Source organism: Alosa pseudoharengus, unplaced genomic scaffold (assembly GCF_046254945.1).
Source record: "Alosa pseudoharengus isolate Yale_2024_CS ecotype anadromous, Long Island Sound unplaced genomic scaffold, YU_APseudo_1.1 YU_APseudo_1.1_scf_12, whole genome shotgun sequence".
Lineage (NCBI taxonomy): Eukaryota > Metazoa > Chordata > Actinopteri > Clupeiformes > Clupeidae > Alosa > Alosa pseudoharengus.
This window is the reverse complement of record NW_027468587.1, coordinates 11073245-11095176: the sequence shown is the minus strand read 5'-3', so window position 1 is coordinate 11095176 and position 21932 is coordinate 11073245. Positions and strand designations below refer to the sequence as shown.

The following is a 21932-nucleotide window of genomic DNA, read 5'->3' as shown; positions in this document are numbered from 1 at the left end:
AACAATCGTATATGTAATATTTCATATCTGATTTAATATTTTTCTATCAGCATAAACAGGAGGGGCTTACTTGATGGCCTCACACATGTCGAGTCCCATCTTCACGCAGTTCTTGGCATGGTCAGGCAGAGATTCTGGCAGCCCCGACACACAGTAGTAACAGTCCCCCAAGATTTTAATCCTCATGCAGTCATTCTCCTGAAATGTGCACACATCACACACCAGGTCATGCCAGCTGTGTGTGTGTTTTAACACCTCAATTAATCAATGACAACATACAATGAATTTGAGGTCTGTACAGTGTAGCTAAACCCGGGAGACACGATGAATGAAGAGTTTGCTTCCAAAACGCTTTATCCTCCATTATAATGAATTTTCATAAATCATTCTTTTTCATTTTGTTTTCCAGGTAATTTCATTGTAACTGCAATTCGATTATTGCTATTTGATTTATCTTTACTCAATCAAAACAACACAACTGCAATTGTATTGATATTACCTGAAATGCACAATTAAATTCCATTTATTATTAATATTTTTAAAAATGGAGATATAGCGTTTTGGAACCAAATTCTTCAAATGCATTAAAATGAAATAATTACAAACTCTTCTATTGTAAATTCATACAGCGTTAGCTGACTGCATTATAGGTCACTAATGAAAAAAATAATAATAATAAAGCAACAGCTGACGGATGCCTCAGCTGTAGAGGTGCATGTTGAAGTTTAAAGTGTGTTGATATTGTAGCTGTTAGCTGTGGTAGTGGAGAGGAAATGCCTCAGGAAGATTCTAGTAGCTTAATAAAGCTGTGATCCATTCTGTCTGATGTATTTACTCAAAGCACACTGCAGACTTCACTGGGGGGAAAACCAACAATGTGCATATCCACTCAACACCTCGGGTATTTCATATTTGCACTTTAGTGTTTTTTGTCGGTTTCATCAGAGAGCAATGTGAAAAGTGGAAGAAAATAAAACCAGATTTATAGCCTGAGTTTGGGGGAATCCTTGAATGGCAAAGCCCATAAGAACAGCTTCTGCGATAGCTTTCCATTAAATGTAGGTGTGCTGTAAAACCTTCATTTAGCTTTTTCACCTATCCCTGAGCACAAACAGCAAGCACTCTATGTGGTCTGCATGCCCTGAATCCAGTCAAAAAAAAAAGAAATAACAACAACAAAAAACACTACATCTGACAAATGTAGTCCCACTGCTCATTCCTGCTGGAGTCTTTACCCTCAGGCTCTTCTTGTACTTGATGCAAACTGGGGGAAAAACATTCATTGTTCATTCAATGTAATTGTTCCTGTTCCAGCAGAGACATTTCATTTCATGTAAGAGCCCAATGCAATTTTTAGATTTTGATCCACCTCTTTTGTTCAGCTTTTGTTGAGCTGAATCTGTTCCGCTTCTATTCCACGTGTACTTACAAAGATATGTCTGGACCCCATGACAACCAATTCATTCGCATGCACATACATACACACACCACACACACCCAAAAACACCTGTGCAAGTTGGTCCCATAGCTGGTACATACCTTAGCGATTTGGTCAAATTTCCCAAACAGTTCATTCAGCATATGTACCAGTTCCCCTGGTGAACAATCAGTGGCCAGACGTGTGAAGCCAACAATATCAGCATAGAGGATGCTGTGAATTCAGACAGACAGACAGACACGCACTCATACATAATGAATTTAGACTTTTTAAGACTAAACAAGATTTTTAGCTAGTAATAATAATAATTATTCTGTCATTTGACATTAACTATTGTTTAGTATTCTATAAATGTATACTTTATTTGTAATCTCAGCATCATTGAAAATGAAGACATTGAGGTACCCTAAGTGTATTCCCGGGCATGAATGAATGAATGAGTGAATAAGTATAAGTATATATACTCTTTTGATCCTGTGAGGGAAATTTGGTCTCTGCATTTATCCCAATCCGTGAATTAGTGAAACACAGTGAACACACAGTGAGGTGAAGCACACACTAATCCCGGCGCAGTGAGCTGCCTGCAACAACAGCGGCGCTCGGGGAGCAGTGAGGGGTTAGGTGCCTTGCTCAAGGGCACTTCAGCCGTGGCCTACCAGTCGGGGTTCGAACCAGCAACCCTCCGGTTACAAGTCCGAATCGCTAACCAGTAGGCCACTGCTGAATGAATGAATGAATGAATGAATGAATGAAAGAAAAGACATAATTATCAATCCAAAGCTATGGGGAACTAGACTGGCTTGCACCAAACCAATTCAGTTGAAAAATCAATTGAGAATAGCTCTTGACCCTCGGGGTACACTCATGACTTCCAATTGGAGTAACCAGTAGTGAAATTAAACTTTTGTACATTACTGTAAACTGTTACATTATCGAGTACAGGAAAGACATCCTCCTTGTAAATCAAGGATTCAAATCTTAACTCAATTTTAGAACATCTGCATAGTTTAATACATACACCGGCGCAGCCATCCGCTGTGCACAAAGTGGTGCCAACTCTCCTACTCTGTCTGTCATCGTATGAAGCGTGCGCATAACAGATAAGCGGTTGTGATTGGTTCCTGGGTTTTTGGTGATTCGGAAATCGGCATGACTGGCAAGGTGGGACGGATGTCAGAACAAATTCAAATATGCTCTAACATTTGTCTGGTGTCAAAGCTCATTGGAAACCAGTACAGTCAAAAATGTTTATCTCCCAAATGCATTACTGAGAAGGAGTGATGAAAAGTGACTATTTAATGATCATATTAGTCAGTTACTTAGTAGTAACTACAGGTAGTACTATTCTTATTTCTCTGTGAAAGGGGTAATAAGGCAATGAGGGTAATATAGTAATTAGGGTAATATGCGCTTATTGCACTATATATGCATATAAATCTAAAAACATAAGTAAATATGAATATAATACTGAGCTGGCATCTGTATGCCTCTCTCTCTCTCTCTCTCTCTCTCTCTCTCTCGCTCTACCTTTTCACTCTGTCTGCAAACCTGTCTGTCAAGATTCAAGCGATCTCTCTTTGCCGTGCTCTTTCAAGGATTTCACTTGCCTTCACTCGCCTCTGTCAATATTGTGGTCAAAATGAGTCAGGAATCTTGAGACAAAGAACTGCCTAACATGCCAACCTCAAGTAACATACTCTCACACAGTATTGAAATTCTTAACACCTTCTCACACAGACACTCATTGGTATTAATTTACATGTTTACATGGTGTGAAACAACTACTCTTGTGATATCTCTGTTCTATTCAACCCTCTATCCGTCTTATCTTGACTCCCTGGGTGGTTTGTTGAAGCAACTTGCATGATACAGAAACGCTGTAACAGATGAAAGGCATTTTTTGCCTAGACACAGGTGCTGAATAGAAAAATCAATAATGTATCATGGAAGAATATTTTAATGATGAAACACACTTCTGAGCATTGAGCGACACTATATACACTATATTTCTCCACACTATGCCCTGACTCAAACTCACCTGACCTCACCTCAACTAAACACATGGGGACAAAGAATAATAGCATATGGTTATATGTCAGTAGGCCACTGACAACACATTCAGCAGGCATTCAGTATCAGTTCAGGCATCTACACAGCACTGAAATGTAGTTTACACAAACGTATTGTAACACATCATACAGAGGCTAATAGACAACAGCGTCCAGCGCCGACGTCAGCAATGAAGACGCACCAGCGCGGAGCTGCTAGTGAAGTCCAGCGCGGATGTTAGCGATGAAGACACACCAGTAGGGAGCTGCTAGTGAAGTCCAGCGCGGATGTTAGCGATGAAGACACACCAGTAGGGAGCTGCTAGTGAAGTCCAGCGCGGATGTTAGCGATGAAGACACACCAGTAGGGAGCTGCTAGTGAAGTCCAGCGCGGATGTTAGTAATAAAGAGGCACCAATAGGGAGCTGCTAGTGAGGTCCAGCGCAGACATTAGTGAAAAAGGCGCACCAGTGAGGAGCTGCTATAAGGTCCACCGCGGATGTTAGCAATGATGCATAGGCACGGCTGAAGTGCCCTTGAGCAAGGCACCTAACCCCTCACTGCTCCCCGAGCGCCGCTGTTGATGCAGGCAGCTCACTGCGCCGGGATTAGTGTGTGCTTCACCTCACTGTGTGTACACTGTGTGCGTTTCACTAATTCACGGATTGGGATAAATGCAGAGACCAAATTTCCCTCACGGGATCAAAAGAGTATATATACTTATACTTATACTAGTGAGCCCCACACTCACCTGACATTGATGTGTCTCTGCACGTAGAGGTTGTGGAAGTTGTTGGTGTTCTCCACCTGGCCAAAGTTGGGGCCCTGGAGGCGCTGGATGATCTCAGCCTTCATCACCCGGGCAATGTGGGCCGGCAGCAGGGACAGGAGCAGGCGCTCCTGAGGGCAGAAGAAACACAATGGATTGCACTCATGAAGGTCCTATCATGGGGGGCACACCACATCACCACCACATCCAACCTGATTCATTTTCCGATCCCATCCCATCCCATCTCTCTCTCTCTCTCTCTCTCTCTCTCTCTCTCTCTCTCTCTCTCTCTCTCTCCCGCTCACTTCCTGTTCTGTCATAATAAAGGCCCCCCCCCCCCAATTATATATATAATTAAGATTTTCTCTTTATCAATATGTTTGTTCTGACTGACCACATGCCAAAAGGTTGCAAGACAATGTGGTAGAAACATGGAATCAGAAAAGTAACAGAAAAATAATCTTTTTTTTTTACATTTTTATGAAAAATGGTGTGTCCAAAATTATTCATACCCTTTTTAAATAATCAATGAAAACATCTTTATTTGCCATCACAGCTCTCAAAATGGTTATTATAATACCTACCAAGTCTCTACATGTCTCCACAATGATTCTATACTGCATCCTTTTAGCAGCAATCCAGGTTTTTAGGCAGAAATGATTATTTTCCATCACTCTGGCCTTGTGCTCACTTTTTTGACAGATTGAGGTCTGGACTCTGGCTGTAGGATGTTTTTCAACAAGGGGGGACCTGGTGACCTTCTCAAAGTAAACGGTAACACTAAAACAAGGGGCTACATTTAGATCCTGGAGGAAAAGATCAGGCAGTGAGCCGAGAGAGCTACCGCAATAGACGGCATTGGACTATTAAACCTCACAATGATCCCAAACATACAGCCAAATACGTTTCAAAATACCAAAATGCTTCTTTTTTGATTCCATGTTTTCCCACTCACACTCATGGCCACATGTTGGATCTGCTCCATCTCTGATGTCTCTGACCATAAGCTCATTGAATGCCGTTTTCATATGATCTCTCTTCCTCCCTCCTCAGAGAAAACAACTATACAGGCCTCGCCGCCTTCTGACCTGGACGAGCTCTCGTCCGCGGATAACCTGGTTGCTATGTACAATGACACCCTGACCAGCCTGCTTGATAGCTTAGCCCCTGTCAGGACTAGGCTTGTACCAGCAAACCGTACATGCCCCTGGTTCACCCCTGAGCTGAGGCAACTAAAGGCCGCTGGCCGCCGTCTTGAACGGCTATACAAGAAAACCGGCCTTACAATTAACTCCATGCTCTACACCGAACATATTCAGACATATAGGGATGCACTCAATGCTCCCCGCACAAACTAGTACTCATCACTCATAACCTCCTCCATGTCCAGGCCAAAAACCCTATTCAGGACTGTGGACAAACTCCTAAAACCCCGTCACTGCCTGTCCTAAGACCCCTGAGCAGTGCCAGGCCTTCTTACACTTCTTTGATGATAAAATTAGCCAAATCTACCACTCCTTCAACCCCAATCCTATCTCTCTCTCTTCTTCTCCTCCTTCTCTGGGCCCTCAGCTCTCTCATTTCATCGCTACTGACTCCCTCACCATCACTGACATCATTACTAAGTCCAACTCCTCATCGTGTCAGCTCGACCCTGCCCCTACCCCTCTACTTAAAGCCTGCTTCACATCCCTGTCTGAACCCATTACATTCATTGTTAACACCTGCCTCAACTCTGGTGTGGTGCCTGCTGCCCTAAAGACTGCTGCAGTTACACCCATTCTCAAAAAACCTGACTCCGACCCTACATCACTAATAAACTACCGCCCTATCTCCAACCTCCCCTTCCTGGCCAAGGTACTGGAAAGAGTGGTGGCCTCACAACTACACACCTTTCTTAACCACCACGACCTGTATGAGCCCTTTCAATCTGGCTTCCGCTCATGTCACAGTACAGAGACTGCCCTTCTACGCATAGTTAACGACCTCCTCCTGTCGGCTGACTCTGGTTCACTTAACATTCTCATCCTCCTTGACCTTAGTGCTGCTTTCGATACCATCAACCACAATGTTCTAATCTCCCGTCTGTCTGCTATTGGTGTTTCTGGCACAGCCCTCAATTAGTTTCAGTCATACCTCACCAACAGAAAGCAGTTTGTAACATTTGGTCCACGTCAGTCCCCCAAGTCCCCTGTCCCCCAGGGTTCTATACTTGGGCCGCTCCTCTTTCTCATATACATCCTCCCTCTTGGCCAGATTATTCGCAGCCACGGTCTCAACTTCCACTGCTATGCGGATGACATCCAACTCTATTTTACCACTCCCTCTCCCTCTGACCCCCCACCACGCTCCCTCACTGACTCTCTGTCGAATTATTTTGTTCTTAACTGTATATATTGAATGTTAAGATCTTTAGTTTGGTTATGTCTGCTCTGTGTAGGAGCTGAGCACAGTTCTATTAAACTACAAAAAGGGCAACAAAAATGGAAGAACACTGTGGTAGCAAGATGGCGGATCTGTTCTCTATTGGAGCGTTCTGCACGGCCACTCCAGTTTGCACAAAAACATCTGGTAACGCTTTAGAATAACATGTGCTTATTAGGTATTAACAGTGCATAATAAGCAGTTAACAATTCATTACTAACAGTTAGTTAACTGTTGTTATCCTTTAATAACATTAACTAACTGTTAACATGCAGCTTGTGAGTGTTAATAAGCAGCCTTTTAAGTTACTTACAAGCATATTTGTTAACAGTTGTAAGTGTTAACAAGCAGCTTGTTAATGCTTGTTAATGGTGTATAAGACAAAGAGGTGGATAACTAATATACTTATATGACTTTTCTTACTGTACCTATTTGTAGTAAATTTTGCAGCCCCCCCAATCTAAAGCCTATATACAAGCCCAACCTTCTATCTCTCTATATACTGTATCTATCTATCTAGCTTGGTTTAGCTGTGAGAAATGCACCTTCAAAATTGCTGCAGTGAGCAGGAATCGAACCTCGGCCTCCTGCGTTAGAGAGTGCATCGCTACTTGTTGAGCTACACTACTATTCCTGTACTGCTGATGAAAATGTTCATTTTGATTCTATTTACACTTACAACTGTTAACAAATATGCTAAGTAACTTAAAAGGCTGCTTATTAACACTTACAAGCTGCATGTTAACAGTTAGTTAATGTTAGGTGTTCGGGTCTGTGGGACCCGTTTTCAGTTTTTAGCTTAATAAAAATGATACACATAATTATTTGTTTAAACTAAGATTAATTGGCCTTGACTCATTTTCTGTGAGGAACATAAATCAGAAAACATTTTCAATGAACCCCCCCTGCATACCCCCCCTTTACATTTATATTACACACAGGATGTTCGGGTCCACTCCACTGGACCCGGTACTAGTTAAAGTGTGGAAATCATAGGTCCTGTGTCTGTGTGTGTGTCAGTGTGTCAGAGGGTTTTGATGGTGATGCAGAGCCAGAGTGCGATTTGTAGGGGGGGATGGTGAGGATTTCCCCCCCTCTGGTTTTCCTATCCCTACCTCTGCTAAATTATTTTTATCGTCGGGGGGGACAACATTTATCCCCCTCTGCCCCTCATATTGATTAATGCTACTTCATATAAGTAAAGCGCTGCAACGTGAGAACAGTCTAGTAGGCTAGCCTACATAATAATCTGACATCAGAAACGCACCGTCACCCTCAGCACTGATGCTGCTGACACAGTGGCTGCGTGATAACTTAATTTGGCCTCGTGCAGGACATTTCAGAATGTCGAGTGTGTAATCCATCATAAATGGCTAGGTTCAATGGAAAAGTTAGCTGGACAAATGAAAGAAAAGGATTCAGTGAAGCATAATAATGTTTTAGAACCTTCAAAATTAGAAAACTGATGCAACTGAGATGGAGGACAACTGCACGTAGAGTAGAACGTAGGCCTATTGTCCGAAGGAACTTACATTAAATGAGGAGATATTTGCTGAATGTCACAAAAAGTGTTACAGAAATTGCTTGGCATCGCTTATTCAATGGCTCTCTACCGAAACACCTGTAGTTTGCGGAGGACGAACGAGAAAGCACTGGTTTGATAAATCAGCCAGTAGTAGACAAATAACTTTTAGAAATAATCTGTACTGCAAAAACGAATGTTGGTGGGTATTTAAACTATCTAGCGGGTGTTTTAACAGCTGCAAAAAATTGAAGCTTCATGGTCTTTATGTTCTGGTTCGTAAATTATTTTCATAAAACTTCAAGTTGCCCTATAACTTTACTCTCCAAACTCTTCACTGCACTGTAGGCAATTAACTGACAGTATGATAGGCTATTTATTTTCTGTAGGCTACAATAAACACATTTATTTTTTCAACTTTTGCAATATTACGCACTTGGCTACTGAACGCAAATCAGCAGGAGAGAGAATGCACGTATAGCCTACGCAGCGTGTAGCGCAATGTGTAGGCTATTTGGTTACCAACTAACACTGTTAGCCAATTCACTAACTTAAGACTTAAGTGCCATCATATACAACGTTTTTTTACACAACAAATACAGAAAGGATGGAGGCAGCAAAAGTAGAGAAGTCATTTCAGATGGGGCAAGAACAAGGTGAATTTGTATGCTTGTCAAAACGTAGTCCTACCCTGCATTAGAGGAGCTGATCAGCATACCAAGCACACTCGCTGTTTAGTCATACACCACGGTAAACTAAAACTAAAATGTTACAAAGGTGGCAAAAATAATATAGGGTATTATTAGCCATGACATTACTAGGCTATGAATCGTTCGTTCATTTTTTTTTTGGGGGGGGGGGGTTTTACAAACTTATTCAAAATCATCCCCCCCTCTGGTTTTTACACAAATCGCACCCTGTGCAGAGCAAATAGTTTTAGCAAGTGAAAGTGAAAATTCAGACTCCGACACTGAGTTTGAAGAGGAGGATAAGCATCAGCCAGCTCCGAAACGTAAAAGAGCCTCACGACTAGCCCTTCAGCCGCCAGGACAAGCCTGTGAGCAGCTAGCCCCAGGACCAACCTGTGAGCAGCTAGCCGTAGGACTAGCCCGTCAGCCTACTCTGAAACGCAAGCAAACCTCAGGACCAGCAGCCAGCCCCAGGACCGGCCAATAAGCAGGAAGCCACAGGTCCAGCTCGCCAGTCAGCTTCAAAACGCAAGCGAACCTCAGGGCCAGCCCGCCAGCAGCCAGCCCCAGGACCAGCCGATGAGCAGCAAGCTGCAGGACCAGCTGTTGAGCAGCCAGCCATAGAACCAGCCATTGAGCAGCCAGACATTGGACTAGACTGTCAGCAGCTTGCAAATGGCAACATATGGATGTCAAAAAATGGCAGAATTGAATGGTCTTTCTGCTGAAGAAATGAACCCCCCTGCATGGCTGTCAATGTGATTCGGATGCTACCAGGACCTACACGCTTGGCAGTCACTCATGCACAAAACATCTTCTTTTTACCTTCTCATGCCATCCCCTATCAAAAATATGCAATACACACACAGTGAAACTCTGCCCCTCATGTGTGGTATAATCTGGTATAAAATTGCCGTGTTCAATGGATTCAATGTGTTGTTCAGACAGATGTTATTGAGTATGTTCAATTTCTAATGAAATTCAAATAAATAAAACTTGCTTCATTTGTACAATTGTTGATTCTTTTCCAGTTATGCCTGTTGTATGATGCATTTCCTTATTTTGTTACATTTTAATACAAAAAAAAAAAAAAACGAGTGGCACTTCTATTCATAATTGTGATTTAACAAAGGTAAAGGCAACACATTTAACATATGTGTTGTTTATATTACTTGCAATGAAGTAACCATCTAGTGAGTATTTAAAAAAAAAAGTTTGATTATGTTGAATTAAAAGGCCTAAAATGCAATGGGTCCACCAGACTCAGCAGCACCTCCTGTGTAACAAAAAAATGAACACCCTATGAGGGTTAAAGGATAACAACATTTTTGACTAACTGTTAGTAATGAATTGTTAACTGCTTATTATGCACTGTTAATACCTAATAAGCACATGTTATTCTGAAGCGTTACCAAACATCTTTTTTTGGTTCCAGCTAGGAACCAACATTTGAGGTTCTAGATGAGCGACACACAAAATGGTTCTAGATGAGTGGCACACAAAATGACGCTGAGATCAAATTAACACAAACACAAACTAACTCATCACACAAAAAATAATTATGCTATTCACTCCCCTCCCATTCCGTCCAACTCATTTCCCATATGAAAATAATCTCTTTTATGGCATATTGTTGACAACATTAATATATTCCAACAATATCCAGCACACTATCCCTGTCACAAAGTGGTGTGGTTATTTGCATAATCACAATATGGGATGATGACAGCCCATTGGCCAGATGAGATTTCCAATCTTTTATTTGTTCACATCTTTCACTTGTCTGTATGATGATAGTCATTCTGTCCCATTTACTCAAAGGATGCTGGGGGATCTCACCCAGCTGAAGGGGCCTCATGCTGTTCAAGGAGAGAGTAAGTAATGACCTGTCAGTCAGTGATGGCTCCCTACATGGTGGCCACATCTGGGCCAGATCTGGTGCACATCTGGGCCAGATCTGGGCCCGTTTCCACTCCTGTAGTGAATACTGTATGCCATTGTGTTCATGGTGCCGCCTGCGTCAGTACAGCCGCAGGGAGGGGGGGCCTTGATTTGGATCAAAGTCAGCGTGCTGGGGTCTCATGCATCGTGACACACTAGACAGCAGTGGGAGGAGGGGGGGGGGGATCTGATTTTCTAAGAGGAAGGAAAACAGTACCACTTGATGCTCACGAACAGCCCATTCTGAGGAGTCTCAAATTTATTTCATTAAGTTTCGAGGAGTGAGTCAGAGAGGCACTCAGGTCCAGTGACGAGGCCCGCGGCGAGGTGAGTGACGGATTTAGGTGCTCTCTCTCTCTCTCAGTCAGGCCACATGCAGTTCTGCTCATTAAAAATAATGAGACCTGCTGCTAACTATTTGACTAGCCCAATTATTACATTACAAGAGCCATGTCGGGCCAAACACACCTGCTACCACGAAGTGTTTCTGGTGTTTTATAGGGACAGGGGTCAAAAGACTGCTTGCGTTTTGGGATCACCAGGTCGCTATTATTATTCCTGCAACTCTGTTACAGATGCCTTTGGCGACACCATAAAGCTTTCACGATGGAGCTGCCATCAACTATATTTGACCTCTAACAGAATTCAGTAGGACTGGAGAAGCCCAGTGACTGCTAATGCTTCTGCCTCTGCATCCAGGGGATGGTATAATGTTGTTGGAAGGGCACTACAGTCTTTGTGCAATTCCTGACACAATGGAGATTATTCAGGAGTCAGAAGTCTATGGGACACTGAGACCTAGATGTACTAAAAATTACCACCAAATTACCACCCGTTTCTGACGCTTTGTGCACCTTAAAACATGCTATCGTATGTACAAACCTGATCGTACGTGGATCAAAGCACATTTTGCGTGCAACTGGAGCGAAGAATGGCTATGTTACAACATCCATTACAACTCTCATTGTCAGGATGCATCACAATTCATATTTTGCACAACCAAAGATATGTAGTCAGATGCTTCCCGTGCCACCTCTGTAAGTGGCTTGAGTGGTCATGTCACCATGCATCTCAGTGATCATTTACACTTATATGTAGCACTGTCCACTTGTGATCAGATCGCCCAAGATGCATTTTTTTACTATTACACCGGTAGTTATACTTCTAGGATCGTGAAGAGTTAAAATGAGTGGGAGAGAGATGAGGAGTGGCTTTTAGGAAATGACCTCACGTCGGACTCTAACCTGCGTTCCTGTGGGCACAGGAACCACATGAGGTAGGAAAACAACACCACCACTGCCTGCCTTATCCGGCTCCCCCGCCAGATGCACTTTAACTACAAATGTGAAGAGGTTCTCAAAGACTTCTCAGAGGTGTCCAGGCTAAATGAGAAACCCTGAGGTGAGGTGAGGTGAGCCCATTCCCACCTGCTGTCGCTTCTCAAACTCCAGCTTGATGGGAGACTTGATGCAGTTGCAGGTGTCCTGGTAGGTCTGCTTGAGAGCCAGCTCCATCAGGTGCTTGTGGTAGGCCCCTGCCAGGTTGCCGCAGATGAAGATGATGACGTTGGCCAAGATCTGGAGAAAACACACACAGAACACACTGAGTTGTATTATCATCTCAGCGGGGAGGAGGCACACACTCCATCTCTTCTTCACTCAGTCTCACACTCACACTCAAACACACACACACACACACACACACACACACACACACACCAATCGCTATTCTGAAAGTGTAGCACTGGCAATGAAACTGAGTCAGCCGTAAGTCTTATCCTATAAATTCACAAGTTATTTTTCCCAAAGCAATCCGCAAATAGTTTAATAGCATTCTATAAAATAACTCTTCCACAATGTCTATCTAAACAATAATTCTCTACAATAAATTCCATCATCTCCCATGTGGTCCATTACGTATTTTGTGCTTCAGTTTGACTGTCTCCATAAAAGCTCTCATTGGCAAAGCTGTTACAGAGTTGATGTAAACATATAAGAAGTTAAGGTTTTCAGACAGAGCAACTAAAATATTTAATTCAGTGTCATGAGGTATTACAATCCGGTTAGAGATTCTTTGTAAAATGTCTCCACAGACACATAAAAGTTTAACAGACAAAATGAGAAACAGATATTTACAAAGGCCTGTGGCAACCAGTGCTTTACAGACAAGACAAACAACTGTCCTAATTCTGTGTAAGGCACAGTAACAGGTCAGCACACCTCAGGGGTGTATAAGTATAAGTATAAGTATATATACTCTTTTGATCCCGTGAGGAAAATTTGGTCTCTGCATTTAACCCAATTCGTGAATTAGTGAAACACACACAGCGACCACACAGTGAGGTGAAGCACACACTAATCCCGGCGCAGTGAGCTGCTCGGGGAGCAGTGAGGGGTTGGGTGCCTTGCTCAAGGGCACTTCAGCCGTGGCCCACTGGTCGGGGCTCGAACCGGCAACCCTCCGGTTACAAGTCCAGAGTGCTAACCAGTGGGCCACGGCTGCCCCAAGATCTGTGTGGCCAGACAGGGGGCGAGGGTGGCACTGGACACCACCAGAATCCAATCGGCCACCCCAAATGCCACCCCACCAGACTGTGATAGAATTGTATAATTGTATATTGTTATTGCAGTCTTCTGTCTGTTGTCAAGGTCAAACTAGGTCAAATTCAATACTCTTTTCTTTAGTGGTTCCATGTTGGTGGAACGTTCCTGTGATAGTTTTTGGTTCTTTCAAGAGGGGTCTAAAGGCATATCTGTTCAACATGCACTTAGTTTATTAAGCACTTCTAATGCGTTATGGTTTGTATATTATTATAGTATTGTTTATTTTCATTAGGCTATTTATTGAATTGACATTGTTGTTTATTATTGCTAATAATAATCCTTAATATAGTTTTACCATTGTTTACTGTTAAATGTAACTATTGTATTGTTGTTATTTGTATGTCACTTTGGACAAAAGCATCTGCCAAATCCCATAACCATATATATATACACTATATATATATAACCAATATATATATATAAACTGTATATATACTGTATATAAGCACATGTCAGCTCAATGTCTTAAAAAAAGAATAATAAACTTTAGCTGAGAGGTGTGAGTGACACAGAGGAGGGGCCACTGTCCTTGGCCTCCGGTCGCTGGCCATCCTTGATTGCCTCAGTGTTGAGCTCTAACACTGTTCCTGTTCTTCTAATATTAGGAATCCTCTCTTCCTAATCCTCCTCTTCTTTTCATCCTCTCTTTCAGGCCCTCCTCTCAACCTGAACAAGCCTGTTTAAAGCACCACAGTGCACATGTTTGATGGATTGATCGTCCTGTCCTGCCGAGGGCTCTTGGGAGCTGTGTGTTGACGTCACGAGGGAACTATTATCTTGGGCTTGTGATGAAGACATAAAGTGTCTGGCCACGATCTGAGGTAGAAGTGAGAAGCTATTTTTGGAAGAGACATAAAATGACGATTGGCAACAAGACCTGTCAGATATACTGTCTGCAAAAAAGGCTGATTTTTAAACAATACAGCTCCGTTGGTAGGTGGACGTACAGAACGAAAAACATAAAGACAGACAGGCAGAAACTGAGCAGTTGCTATAGCTGAGTAACGACACACATGGGTAGGCTATCAGTGCTGCAAACATACACTGTTTTGTTGTGGCATACAAAAAGTGCCATCTTAGAAATATAATGATATATAATTACCATAACAGTACAATTATCAGTAATCCGATGGCAAATACATTGACATTCCTGTAGATGAACGCAAACAAATACACCACATTATCAATGTGCTTTTATGCATCTAGCTATGTTAGCCTTACAAGCACCATTAGTGCAGTTATCATCTCTGTTCATACAGGGCCTCTGGATCACAGAGCTACAGTTATTATCAGTCTCTCAATTCAAATGTCATCTGGAAAGGTGAGGCTTAACACCCCTGAACTGCAGCAAGTCGAGGACATCAACACAAAATCCATGAATGTATTATGTGGACATCACACACAGCATGCAACCTTACCAAATACTCTGGCTACATAATATAGCAATAATGCCACTCACAGCATCACTACCCTGTCAACAGGGACTTGACAGCTGTAGTCAGGGCCTTGCAGAATATGAATCTAAAATATGAAACGAAGCACCAAAAGTAGGGCAGTCATTTGAGAGAATTCCCTGAAGGACTCTATTTAATAAATATTCTAACTGTGAATTCAAATTGGATGGGAAAAACTGGTTTCGGTGACAGAGATTACTGGCTACTGCTGTGAAATTTACAGATTTGTGACATTAATTTTTTGAAAGTATAGTTTGGACTTTTTTTCCTTCATTCAGATAGAACAGTGACAATTGACAAAAAGCGAGCAGGAGAGAGAGAGAGAGAGAGAGAGAGAAAGAGAGAGTGTGTGTGTGTGTGTGTGTGTGTGCGTGTGTGTGTGTGTGTGTGTGTGTGTGTGTGTGTGTGTGTGTGTGTGTGAGAGAGAGAGAGAGAGAGTTTATCTATGTGTGTGTGTGTGTGTGTGTGTGTGTGTGTGTGTCAGTTCTAGTCTATAGTCAGTTCAAGATGTAGAGCCAGGTTCAGGAGGTTGTTTTTTAATAATAAGCTTTATTTGTATAGCACCTTTCATACACAGAATGCAGCTCAAAGTGCTTTACATTTGTAAAAAGTAACACAATAATAGAAAAGAATCAATAATTCCTCTTCGTTGCTGTGGCTATTTATGATACAATCAGCAACATATCAGAAATATAGAAAAGAACATGTAACACAATAATAGAAAAAAATCAGTCATTCCTCTTCATTGCTGTGGCCATTTATTATCCAATCAGCAACATATCAGATATACTTAGTAGTAGTATATATATATATATATATATATATATATATATATATATATATATATATAGGCTTTGCTAACAAATGCTTAGTTATTGTTGTATTATTGTTGTTGTTGTTGACACACTGTTATAACATGCTTAAAGGAGAATTCCGGTGTGAAATTGACCTTAGCTGCACTGAAAGATGTTGTCGAGTACTTACATGTGTCCAATAGGCACCTTCGGTCACCCCCTAGTATTCCGAATTGCGCCGATTTTTGCCGAACTTGCATAAGGTTTTCAGCTAGCTGTGGGGGCATAGCGTAGCCTATGCCGTTAAATCGCTATTTTTACACAATTAAAAATGTTCCAAGTAACTCCACACTGCATTGGTAGACTTCTGAGGGTCCTGACATTTAAAACGAGATACTGAGAACTTTGGAAGTGCACAGGAAGTTTATTAAAAAAGACTGTTTATACATGCATACCTTCAGAGAATCTCTCCGCTGGCCGCCATCTTGTAATGAAATCGCGATCAGTCGACTGCCGAGCACGAACGAACAGGAAGGACGGGAACAGATTGCAAAAGTAATTACAAAATTACTAATTACTAATTACAAAAGTAAATAGGAAATATATAGTTACTGTCTACATGAGCATGATGAGTACAATGTATCAATGAAGCTCAAAAGGTTTTACATCAGTGATGGGAATTTCGCGTAATGTTGTTGACGGAAGACGTGAATAGAATAGCATAATAGTAATTTATATTTTGCAGATCCGATGATTTCAAATTCCTCGTATAACTCTGTGTCTTCTTCGTATTCTGCCATCTTTTCAAGATTTGCAAACTTCCAAGTCCAGTCCACAAGTAATGTAAATAATCACGTAACTGATCAGCTGTTTCCTTCACGTGTGCAGCACGTCTTTCGTCAACAACATTACGCGAGATTCCCATCACTGATGTAAAACCTTTTGAGCTTCGTTGATACCGTGTACTCATCATGCTCATGTAGACAGTAACTATATATTTCCTATTTACTTTTGTAATTAGTAATTACAAAAAACAGTAAACAAAAAACACAAAAAGTAATTTTGTAATTACTTTTGCAATCTGTTCCCCTGTCCTTCCTGTTCGTTCGTGCTCGGCAGTCGACTGATCGTGACTTCATTACAAGATGGCGGCCAGCGGAGAGATTCTCTGAAGGTACTGCTTGTATAAACAGTCTTTTTTAATAAACTTCCTGTGCACTTCCAAAGTTCTCAGTATCTCGTTTTAAATGTCAGGACCCTCAGAAGTCTACCAATGCAGTGTGGAGTTACTTGGAACATTTTTAATGGTGTAAAAATAGCGATTTAGCTGCATAGGCTACGCTATGCCCCCACAGCTAGCTGAAAACCTTATGCAAGTTCGGCAAAAATCGGCGCAATTCGGAATACTAGGGGGTGACCGAAGGTGCCTATTGGACACATGTAAGTACTCGGCAACATCTTTCAGTGCAGCTAAGGTCAATTTCACACCGGAATTCTCCTTTAAGAGAGGCGCAGGTGTCCGTTCAGTATCTCCACATGTGCCTCTGCATCTCTAGTGAGGTGCTAGACTGAAGCCTAATGGGCTAGACCACTCGATGACACAAATCTCATAGTCCCCTGTCTTTCTCTCACCCCCCAAGTCCTCCCCCCCACCCCTGTCTCGCTCTCCCTCTCCCTTTCTTTCTCTCTTTGTTCTCTCTTTCATTTCCTTTTCTCTTTCTCTCCACTCCCTCTCTCTACCTGACCCCATCACTCCCTCTCTTCCGTGTCTCAGGCAACATCCTCTACCCTGCCTCTAAACTGGGCATTAGTGAATCACACAAAGCACACACACACACACACACACACACACACACACACACACACACTCTCACACTTTAATGGTGAATTAAAATAATTATGACCGCCGCGCAGCGAAGACACTGAAAGTTTTTCGTTTTGATCTGTAGCCCCCCCGCTGGACTGGACCCCCCGAAAGGAGGGTAGGGCAGACACAGTTTTCTGTGAATATCTCGAGAACCGTAGGGTTTAGGAGGACCATTTTTTTTTTGTATGTTGATCTCAAGGGGCCATGTCAACCCATTCCATAACCACTCATTTCATGTATAGCGCCACCTAGTTAAACACAAAAAAGTAAAAATGAGGTGTTGTAATCGCAGGTATCTGTGACCTAACATAGTCAAAACTGCACGAAATTGGAAGTGTAGGATCATTATGACACCCTCTGTATGCAAGCCAAGTTTCGTGGAATTCCGTTCATGGGGGTGCACACAATAAATTAATTTATGTTACTATACACCAACTGGCCTGTAGGTGGCCGGAGACAGTTTTCTGGGAATATCTCGAGAACCGTAGGGCCTAGGAGGTCCACCTTTTTTATGTATGTTGGTCTTAAGGGGGCATGTCAACCCATCCCATTACCACTTATTTCATGTATAGCGCCACCTAGTTAAAAATTAAAAAGCAAAACATTAGGTGTTTTCATCACAATATCTCTGGCTAACAAGGTCAAAACTGCACAAAATTAAAAGTGTAGGATCATTATGACACCCTCCGAATGCATGCCAAGTTTTGTGTACTTTCGTTCATGGGGGGCCTTACAATAAAATAATGTATGTGTACATTTAGTGACGTACACCAACAAGGATTCCTGGGACACTGAAAGACCGGGTACACAAAACTTGGTGGGCATGTAACCCCACATGGATAGCATGGAACCGTCGTTTTTCGTTTTGATCTGTAGCCCCTCCGCTGGACTGGACCCCCCGAAAGGAGGGTAGGACAGACACAGTTCTCTGTGAATATCTTGAGAACTGTAGGGACTAGGATGACCATTTTTTTCTGTATGTTTGCCTCCAGGGGTCATGTTAACCCATTTCATGTGCAACAGATACACACACACACACATACATTCACAGTAATCATACGTATGACACATACTCACACAGTAGACATATGTACACTTGCATGCACAGGCACATACGCAGGCATACACACAAGCACGCACACACACACACACACACCCACACACATAACATAAACATGTACATGCACACATGCACACAATTCAAGAATTTCTCTGAATTATGAACAGGCAAGATGGAGGTGGGGTTGTATAAAATGAATTTTACATGTGAAATCTATGAACTAATCATGTTTTGGTACTTGTTGTCTAGCAGATATCAGTGAGAATTGAGTGTGGATAATGCAATTTAGTGAGACAGTTAGAATCATATAGGCCTTTCAGCGTGATTTATTTTTGTGGAAAAATGTGCTGGACTGTACCGCTCTGCGGTACATCTAGTTAAAATAATATTGTAGCGAATAGAACAGCGTGCAGATCCTTTGTATAAATTGGAGATCAAGTATTATGAGTTCCAGCACCTGTGTGTGTATTTGATGTGTGTACTTTCATTCTTTTTCTTTATTTTAAAAGAATGACTGCTGAATGGCCTAAATGCTAATAAACTCCTATTCAAGATGAGTTTTCATAACCTGTAGGGAATCAATTGGATCCAGTCATGTTCAGTTGTATTTTTCTCTAGTAATGGTTATTGTTCAAGCTGTGCCTGTACTACAGTTAGCCTTTTTAAAGTGTAGATGGTGTTGGTAATGGGTACTTTGGTGTACCCATTAATCTCAAAGTGTAAGACCATTTTACATACAGCAAAAGAAAAATCTCAATCAAAACGCCTTCATCACACTATTGATGCCTACAGCATGAATACAGACATATGGTTAGCATTACATAGCACATCAGAAGTGTCCATAACTGGACTAAACCAGAAATGTCCCACAAATAGCCTAACATATACAGTACTTTGATTCACACATAACTGGTACACTACATCTACACAAGAAGAAATACATGGCCTAAGATGGGGGTCAGAGCAGACTATGCAACACTGTCTGGTGCCATGCATTGCAATGCCGAGGCTGCAGATGGAGATAGCGGTGGAGGGATGTGGGAGGATGGCTACCTGTTCCCCCAGTGTCGGCTAATCTCTGCCAGGCACTAGCAGATGGGCGCTCCCCGTGACCCCGCGAGCGCAGCCAAGCCGAGCCGGGCAGAGAGTAGCATAGCGCTCCAGTCAGGCGCAGCAAATCCTTTTGGCTACAGAGACAGAGCTCTGCCAGTGAGCCGCTACGCTAGCAGCACACAAGGCCACTCTTTCACTCTCTCACACTCTCCAGTGTCCGTGGCTCTCGCTCTCCGCTTCTCTGGCTTATTTGCCCTTTCATGTCAGGGAAGAGCTAATTTCACAAAAAAGCAATCTGTGTTTTATTTTTTAGGAATCATACTGGCCGATCGTGATTGCCAAATGTGATGTATCTGAATGGGTGTTTTTGTGGCCATTTTAAATGAAAATAAGACCTGAAAATCAGTCCAGTGAAGCACATTTTAATTTCCACATTACTGCTTCAAGCTATAAAGATGCCCCTTTTTATGCAAAAAAACAAATGAATAAATACATCAATGAAGACGAAGTCTGTGCTGGAAGCAGAATACACACTCAATCTTTCTACAGCAGCAACACATACAGCTATCTAATCTAATAACATCACATATTCACACACACACACACACACACACACACACACACACACACATATGCATACCGATACACACATATGCACATACACACATATGCGCACACACACACACACACACACACATATGCATACACATACATGCACATATGCACGCACACACACACACACACACACACACACACACACACACACATCCATATCCCCACCTCACATAAAATCATGCACATAACCCCACTACACCCCTCTACACACACACACACACACACTGATTTTTCATTTCTGATTTTACAACCTCTAAGACGACCCCTTGCCTCTCTATAGCCCTATCCCCCAAGGTGGATAATAAGGATCTCTTTGGAGGCAAGACTCCAGCTGTGCTGCTTTCCCGATATAGCCTCCACACAGACAGACACACACACGCACACACACACACACACACACACACACACACGCCTCTTTCCCGATATAGCCTCCACACAGACACACACACACACACACACACACACACACACACACACACACAGACGCCTCTTTCCCGATATAGCCTCCACACAGCAGCATTGAAGGCCCTCTGCGACCCCAGAGGTGTGATGCCTGTTAGCCCTCCACATGCAGGAGATGTGCCTGGACTGGACAAGCTCAAAGGTGCACAGAGCCTGGAATGAGGGCTGCTGTGGTCAGAGACCAATATATGAAGAGTTTGGTTCCAAAACCCTATATCCTTCATTTTAATTATTTTTTATAAAGATTTTTTTTTTTTTTAATTTTCATTTCCAAGTAATTCAGAACTGTAGTTGGCTATTGTTGTTTGATTTATCTTTACTCAGTCAAAACAACACAATAAACTGCAATATTATACCTGAAATACACAATTAAATTACATTACTTTTTAATTTTTTTTTTTTTAAATGGAGATATAGCATTTTGGAACCAAACATTCGTAATAGCCAACAAAATATGGAAAAATGAAAGAAAAAAAAACAGCAAGTAAAGCAGCTACTTAAGAGTTCCGGTTAAAGGCGCCTGTTAATTATTATGACCGCCACTAGCGAAGCGGTCATATAGGGATTGTCAAAGTTTTTCTTTTTTGTCATCTACTTCCTGAATTTTTGGTCAACGATACCTGGGACACCGAACCACCGGGGCACATGAAATTTGGTGGGTATGTAGCCCCACTAGACTTTTACAGAAAATTTTCGTTTGGTCCCTGGGGGCCACTCCCACCCCCGCGCTGGGCCCCCCGAAACCCAAAAAATGCAGTTTTTCCTAAATAACTACCTGAACCGTGGCACCGAGGATGAAACATTTTTTATGGTATGTTGGTCTCAAGGGCCCACATCAACCTAGCCCATAATCACTCATTTGTGATTTGCACCCCCCCGGTAAAAAATAAAAATGCAATATCATTCTGCTTTAATTGCCCCTCTCTTCAGTTAAGATGTTCAGAACTGCATCAAATTTTATGTGTATGATTAACCTGACATGCTCTGGCGGTATGCCAAGTTTCGTAGAATTTCATCCATGGGGGGTCTAAAAAAATTAAGTTATGTGTACATTTAGTGACTGTACACCCATTGGACTGTACACTCATAGGCACGCACATACGATCAGAATCGGCAATTAGAACGGCCGATACATAATTACAAATTCAGTAGATTAAAGGAAAACCAAATATTCATTATAATAATTTGGCTGC

At 42.2% G+C, this 21932-nt stretch overlaps 1 protein-coding gene across 1 annotated transcript in view; it reads right to left on the bottom strand.

Annotated features, from left to right (window-relative positions):
• The window catches only part of adcy2a (adenylate cyclase 2a), an 85211-nt gene that overhangs the window by 24823 nt on the left and 38456 nt on the right, over window positions 1–21932 (bottom strand). The window contains exons 4-7 of the mRNA XM_076279407.1: window positions 12259–12408; window positions 4238–4386; window positions 1540–1651; window positions 71–198 (exon numbers count right to left, since the gene is read on the bottom strand). Of these exons, the coding sequence (XP_076135522.1) occupies window positions 71–198; window positions 1540–1651; window positions 4238–4386; window positions 12259–12408 (539 nt within the window). The remainder of the gene's footprint in view (window positions 1–70; window positions 199–1539; window positions 1652–4237; window positions 4387–12258; window positions 12409–21932) is intronic.